This window comes from Mastomys coucha, unplaced genomic scaffold, assembly GCF_008632895.1.
Source record: "Mastomys coucha isolate ucsf_1 unplaced genomic scaffold, UCSF_Mcou_1 pScaffold21, whole genome shotgun sequence".
NCBI classification, from domain to species: Eukaryota; Metazoa; Chordata; class Mammalia; order Rodentia; family Muridae; genus Mastomys; species Mastomys coucha.
The window spans coordinates 23,659,309-23,666,298 of record NW_022196904.1 but is presented as its reverse complement, the minus strand read 5'-3'; the positions used below and the strand labels follow the sequence as shown (position 1 = coordinate 23,666,298).

At 53.0% G+C, this 6,990-nt stretch overlaps 3 protein-coding genes across 3 annotated transcripts in view; 2 read left to right on the top strand and 1 right to left on the bottom strand.

The window, feature by feature from the left end:
- The first annotated feature begins 417 nt into the window (after window positions 1-417).
- Ovol3 (ovo like zinc finger 3) lies at window positions 418-2,757 on the top strand. Its single transcript, XM_031386052.1, has 4 exons — window positions 418-705; window positions 780-844; window positions 1,519-1,720; window positions 2,500-2,757. Exons 1-4 carry the CDS (start codon window positions 612-614, stop codon window positions 2,706-2,708), a joined length of 570 nt encoding a protein of 189 aa, XP_031241912.1. The 5' UTR covers window positions 418-611; the 3' UTR covers window positions 2,709-2,757.
- Window position 2,758: 1 nt separating this feature from the next.
- Window positions 2,759-4,032, bottom strand: Polr2i (RNA polymerase II subunit I). Its single transcript, XM_031386053.1, has 6 exons — window positions 3,733-4,032; window positions 3,601-3,655; window positions 3,323-3,396; window positions 3,165-3,239; window positions 3,027-3,078; window positions 2,759-2,858 (listed from the first exon to the last, which is right to left on the bottom strand). The coding sequence occupies exons 1-6, from the start codon at window positions 3,789-3,791 to the stop codon at window positions 2,796-2,798; spliced, it is 378 nt and encodes a 125-aa protein (XP_031241913.1). The 5' UTR covers window positions 3,792-4,032; the 3' UTR covers window positions 2,759-2,795.
- The window catches only part of Tbcb (tubulin folding cofactor B), a 7,692-nt gene continuing 4,622 nt past the window's right edge, over window positions 3,921-6,990 (top strand). Inside the window, exons 1-2 of the mRNA XM_031386051.1 lie at window positions 3,921-4,523; window positions 4,882-5,025. Coding sequence (XP_031241911.1) covers window positions 4,410-4,523; window positions 4,882-5,025 — 258 coding nt within the window. The 5' untranslated portion in view covers window positions 3,921-4,409. The remainder of the gene's footprint in view (window positions 4,524-4,881; window positions 5,026-6,990) is intronic.

Here is a 6,990-nt window from a genome sequence, read left to right as displayed (position 1 = left end):
GGAGGAGAGGGAGAGGGAGGGAGGGAGAGGGAACCGGCTAGCTTCTGGCTTGAGGAATCACAGCTCCCATCTTTATTTCTGCCTTTGCCTACTTAGTTTGCTGTCATCCTACACCAGTGGCACAGGAACAATCACAGCTGTCCCCACCCGCATCCTCAGCTGCTGCGATTTGAATAACTAGCAGGCTGATGGACTTCCGGGACTGATTTGCCTGGTAAACAGTCCCTAGGGTCCTTTGCCCTTCCAGGGCGGGCGGGGGGGGGGGGGGGGGGCATATGTCTTTTTGATCTCCATCCCCAGGAGCAGCCTAAGCTCTTCTCTCACTCAAGCCTCCCTGGGGGTGGGGAAGGTGAGTTCTCCTGTGTCTCCATCCCCAGGAGATGGCAGAGTTGCCTGGGAGCCTGGCCTACAGAAGGAACCAAGATGGCAGGCCCCAGCAGAGGTAACCAGAGCCAGCTAAGGCTGCTCCCCAGGCTTGTCTCAAAATTTGCATGAAGAGAATGAGGCTTCCATGGGTCTCCTGATTTCACCTAGTTTTGGGGCGGAGGTCTGACAGGCAGCAGGCAGAGGCAGCAGCTCTGAGAAAGAGCCATTTCACCATCCTGAAAGCAATGCCCAGGGCCTTTCTTGTGAGGAGTCGGCGTCCACCGCCACCTAACTGGAGCCACCTTCCTGACCAGCTCCGGGGAGATGCCTATGTCCCAGGTATGCACCTATCTGGACCTGGAGGTGAAGGGCTTGGGAGGCGCAGGGCATCACCGTCTGGCCTCTCTTCCCAGACTGCAGCAGCCTGGCAGTGCCACCAGCACACAGATCTCCTGGTCTGAGAGACACCTGGGCAGGGGTAAGTCTGCAGTTGGCAGCTAAGACAGGGATGGCTTTCCATTTGTGCACAGGAAGCTAGCTGCCCTTACGCCCTCCAGATCCTCTACATCTCTCCAGCCTAGAGTGTTGTCCTTCACTTGGCATCCCGCTCCCTTCCCAGCAGCCAGCTCATTCCAGTCTCAGTTAAGACCCCTATTCCTAGGGTAGGTGGGCAGTCTGCTCCAGGGATCTGGGTCCAATGGGTACAATCAGGATTCCAAAAACTAAGTAGAAAGTGATTCATGTCAGAACACTGGATAAACAGACAGGGATGGGGGCTCTGTTACCTTAACCTCCCAGGAGTAGGTTAAACTTGTGAGGGCTTTAAAAGTCAGAATTCAGTGTGTGAGGTCACTTTTGTATGAGTGTATGGCAAGAGGGACAGACATCCACTTACAGAGCTTCTTTCTGGTAGGAGCTGGAGGCAGAGAATAAAACTAGGAAAGCTCGTATTAGCAAGGCGTGTTCTTGGGTATAAAGGGACCTGACAGTCAGAGTAATGGATTTGGTTCGGGAAGGTTTTGGAGAGAGGGTTGCAGCTGTCCCCACTACTCACAGCCACCCTTCACTCTGGGCACACGACAAACCGTTTACAGAGCAGCAAAGACTGAACAAGATCCTGCTGGCCAGACTAACCCCTACACCCTCTGGCAGTCCTCACAGGGGACACTGACCTCTGCTCCCAAGGGCCCCGGGACACTTGGCTGCCCACTCTGCCCCAAGGCCTTCCCGCTGCAACGCATGCTGACTCGGCACCTCAAATGCCACAGCCCAGCGAGGCGCCACGTGTGCCACTACTGTGGTAAAGGCTTTCATGATGCCTTCGACCTCAAGCGCCACATGAGGACTCACACCGGTGAGCGACAGCAAGAACAAAGTGGGTCTTCTGGACTCCAGATAGTAATGGTGATGGAATGACGGAGGCAGACACATGGGGTGTGGGGACTGGGGATATACAACAGGGGCACAGGTTCCTCATAGGAGGTGAGTATAAGGTAGCACCAAGGAAGAGGCCTGGCAAAAGTAGAGATGGATGCTGGCTACAGAACTCAGGTTCAGGGGCCAGCCAGATTTCTCAGTGGGAAGGCCATTGCTGGCAAGTCTGATAACTCAGTTAACTCCCTGGATCTAGGTGGTGTAAGGAAAGAACAGACTCCTGCAAATTGTTTTCTGACCCCCAACACTTGCACCATAGCATTTGTGCATGCATACGTGTGTGAGCAAACACACACACACACACGCGCCCCAAATAAGCCAGGCTTGTAGTACTTTCCTTAAATTCAAGCACTTGGGAGGCAGAGGAAGGCATATCTCTGAGTTCCAGGCCAGCTAGGGCTACACTGTGAGACCTTGTCTCAAAATAAATCCATATATTTCCAGACTCCAGATTCAGAGCGGTCAAGGGAACTCTCCATGTTGCTTAAGGGTCCCTCCCCCTTTCAGAAGACACTTCCTGTTGAGGGATGGAGGAGACACAGTCTGTCTCCTGTTGCCTTAAGTAGAGGTAGCAGATGGCTAGTGGGCCACAAACATAAGTGTCTGCCTAGCCAGGAATAGAGAGGGAGTGCAAAGCGGGAAGCCTATGCTCTAAGGCCATCGCCCTAAGGCCATCGCTCTTTCTGCTCATCTTCACAGGAATACGGCCATTCCGCTGTGGGGCGTGTGGGAAAGCTTTCACACAGCGCTGCTCCCTTGAAGCTCACCTTGCCAAGGTGCACGGGCAGCCGGCCAGTTATGCGTACCGGGAGCGCAGGGAGAAGCTGCATGTATGTGAAGACTGTGGCTTCACCAGCTCTCGGCCTGATGCTTATGCGCAGCACCGCACCCTACACCGCACAACCTGATATACTGGCTGCTTCCTACCCACGAGACAAATAAACACGGGAAACACTAGTGTAGAAACTGGCATTTATTACAGGAGGAAGGAATGGTCACTCGGTCCAGCGGTGGCCGCAGTGTGGGGCAGTGCATACATAGTACAGGCGCATGGCATCCTGGCAATAAGAATGTTCAGTCAGGGTCTGCACTCGGGGGATAGTGTGAGGACCAAAAGAACTATCAAAGGAACTTTCCCAATCTTGATTTGAGGAAATAGGACCAACCCAAAACTGGTTTCCCCACCCCCCTAGGGAAGCCCAAGCCACCAAGGAATAGTCACTCACCTCAGCTCGGGCACTGTGTGACTGGAAGAACACTGCCTCCTTGTGGCCACACCTGAGGGAATAGTTCAAGTTACTGAAGAGTGAAAGACCCCTCTGTGGACAGCCACTCCTCTTCCCCTAGGCCAGCTGCATACTCACTTCTGGCACGGGTGGTCCTCGGTCCGGGGCAACGTCGGGTCCTGGGACACGTCTGCGATGATCTGAGTCAGCTCGCTGCAGAGATAGGGACGTAATTACGGTCAGACCCGGTGTCCTAGGAGGTTCCCCATACCCCAAGCCGGGGTCCGGCCACTCACTCCACTTCGTGCGTGATTTTGTTGACGTAGATGCAACTGTTGTCGGCTTCCTGCTGATAATCGCAATTCCGGCACTGCAGACGGGAGAGCGTGGTAGGAGCAGTGTCACAAACAGATCAGACATCCCAATCAAGACTGGACGGGAGAGCAGGGTGATTCAAGGAGGGGGATGTACAAGATGGGAGAGAGGGTGTGTTGAGGGTCAGTCAAGAGGTGAAAGCGTGGGGAGCCAGCAGGGAAGGCGCGAACCCGCTGGCGAGAGGGCTGCCGGCACTCACCGCGTACAGCAGAATGCGATTCTCCTTGTCCTCCTTGGGGTACAGCATATTATTACTGTGGGGAGGGGAGGTCAGAGGTCAGCCCTGGAGCCAGTCCTCACTGCCTTCCCACACCTACTGCCCGGGCCTCACCATTCCTGGCAGAACCGAATACCCACGAAGCCAGGCTCGTACGTCCCGTCAGGTTCCATAGCGACCGGGCTGGCTGCTGAGCCTTCTGCGCTTGCGCGGCCGCGCTACGGACCGCGGGAAGGGTCGCACGGCGTGACTGCACCAAACTAGGGCGTGGCTGCGCGCACGCGCCCGTTCCTTCTCTTACAGACGTCTGGCTGATGGCTTGCGTCAATCCTTTGATACCCTCCCGATTTCGGAGCCTTGCTTCCCAGCCCAGAGTGGTATGGAGCTAGGACCAGGGCCGGGACTGTGATGCGCAACGTCCTCCGCAAGGCGCTGAGCGTAAGCGAGAGGAGCCGCTGCTCTCTTCCTGGCCCAAGGCACATGCGCCGAGCTTACACCCGGCGGACCGGGATAACTCCAGCCATTCGTCCTCCTCCCGCCCGCCTCGCCTGCTTCCCGTGCAGCTATTGGAAGAACGGAGAGCCTCTCAGGATTGGTTGGACGTGCCCGAGAATCCGCCCATCCGTGGAGAGAGGACGACAGCGATTGGCCGGCCATGTTAGGTGGGGCGCTTGCATTGGTCAGCTTCCGGGACAAGGGGCGGGACTTATATCCCAGAAGCAGCGGCGGCCACTGCGGAGCCGGTGTGAGACGGCTGAGCCGAACCGCGGGCCACTCCGGGGCGCGGCGAGATGGAGGTGTCGGGGATATCGGCGCCCACCGTGACGGTTTTCATCAGCAGCTCCCTCAACAGCTTCCGTTCGGAGAAGCGATACAGTCGTAGCCTCACCATCGCAGAATTCAAGGTGTGGCCATGGGGGCGGGGTCCGGAGGGGCGGGGCAAAGGAAAGGGAGTAGGGACTGAAAACTAGTGGGCGGAGATGGAGGTGAGGTTGCGGAGACTGACAACCAACCTCTGAGGCAGGGGAGCCCCTGAGAACAGAGTCCACAGGGTAGGGGCGGGGCTCGGGCAAATCAGACCCTCCAGAGAGCCCAGGGGGCGGGTCCAGAAGGAACAGGTCCATGGTGGGTCTTTTGGAACTTGGTTGTTGATTCAAGTCTGCTGATGAGGCCCTCTTGACAGCCTTGGAACTTGGTTGTTGATCCAAGTCTGCAGATGAGGCCTCTGACAGCCTTTCTCCTCATGCTACTTCCTTACTGCAGTGTAAACTGGAACTGGTGGTGGGCAGCCCTGCTTCCTGCATGGAACTGGAGCTGTATGGAGCTGATGACAAGTTCTACAGCAAGTTGGATCAGGAGGATGCACTGCTGGGCTCCTATCCTGTAGATGATGGCTGCCGCATCCATGTGAGGACACCCTACCTCCTCCGACCCGCACCACATTCATTCACTTATTTAATGCTGTCTGTGTTTTGCCCGATCCTACCGGGACCCCTAGTTCAGCCTGGTCAGAAGCAGACGTTCAGTAGACAGTAACAAACCACAGTTGTCTGGACTGGGTTGGGGGGATCCCAGGGGAAATTCAGCAAGGTACCAGGCTTTACCTGGGGATATCTGAGGCTTCCTTGAGGAATGGATGTTTGAGCTGAGTTCTAGAGGATCGTACGTGGAGAGGAAGAAAGTAGAAAGCTGTAAAGAACTGAGGTAAACCAGCACGTGCTGGCTCGATTGGGAGCAGCAAGAACACAGAAGACCTCTGTGTGTGTCAACTCACATCCTGGTGCCCTCAGCCTCTCCCCTACTTTCCCAATTCCTACCCTGCTGAGCTCTGCCTCGCTCCTTTTTCTGAATCTTTACTCTGTTAAAAAAAGGGAGCTGGTCATGGAGCCTGTCAACCTGAGTTCAATCCCTGGACCCACGCAAAGGAAAGAGAAAACAATCCATGGTGTCCTTGGGCCTACACACACACACACACACACTCAAAACAAAGAGCGGCTGTTTAGCAAATACAAGGCCTAAATTTGATTGTCAGGACAAGAAAAAAATTACCTTTACAAAAGTTAATAATTTATTTCTTTTTTCTTTTTTCTTTTTTTGTTTCATTTATATTTATTGTACGCCATGGTGCAGACACATGGGTATAGTACCGCACGTTTGTAGGTCAACAGTTGATTTTCTCCTCCTACTGAGTTGAACTCGAAGGGCCAGGTTTGGTACAGGAGCCACGATCTCTGTCTCCCTGAACCATCTCACTATATCTGTCCTTCTGTCCTTCCTCTTTTTTTGTTCTTTTGAGATTTATCTGTTTGGCTATATAAGTATGAGGTTTTTGCCTGTGTGCATATATATGCCTGGAATCTGGGATGGGCACCATTACTGGAACTACAGGTGTTGTGAGCTGCCCTGTGGTGCTAAGAACCAAACCTGGGGGCCTGGGGAGTTGGCTCAGCCGTTAAGAGCACTGACTGCTCTTCCAGAGGTCCTGAGTTCAAATCCCAGCAACCACATGGTGGCTCACAACCATCTGTAATGAGATCTGAAGACAGCCAATGTACTTACATATAATAAATAAAATCTTTAAAAAAAAAAAAAAAAAAAGAACAAAACCTGGGTCCTCTGCAAGAGCAGACAGTACTCTTAACTACTGAGCCATCTCTCCAACCCCTCTTCTGTTTTTTTGGGTTTTTTGAGATAATTTCATGTACTCCTGATTGGTCTGATTGGTTTCAAAACACTCTGTGTAGCCATGGCTAACTCTATTCCCGAGCTTGTCTCTACCTCCTAAGTGACATTATAGCTCAATTTAAAGTTTTGACCTGTCTTTCTCTTTCTTTTTCTTTTTCTTTTTCTTTTTCTTTTTCTTTTTCTTTTCTTTCTTTTTTTTTGGGGGGGAGGAGAGGGAGGAGTCAGGGTTTCTTGGGCTGTCCTGAAATTCTCTCTGTAGACCAAGCTGGCCTTACACTAAGCGATCCACCTGCCTCTGCCTCCTGATTGCTAGGATTAAAAGTGTGCACCACCACTGCATGTCTTCTTTCTCCTTTTTTTTTTTTTCAATTTTTTGTTTTTTTTTCTTTGCTCTTAGGTTTTATGGTCCAGTATAGTATGGGTTTTATTGTCCATCTCCCTGATTAGAATTCCAGGAAGGCAGATGTCTCTCTCATTGTAGTTCACTGCTCTGTCACCAGCTACTGGAGTGGGTCCCAGCACAGACAGGGTCTTCCATGAATCACTGAGTCATTGCTGAGTTGTTGAACCCCCAGAATAACACGGGGGATGGGGGGGCATCCTATAACATAGGACTGTGGCTGGGATGGCTCCAGAATAACATGGGGGATGGGTGGGTCCTATAACATAGACTGGCTGAGATAGCTC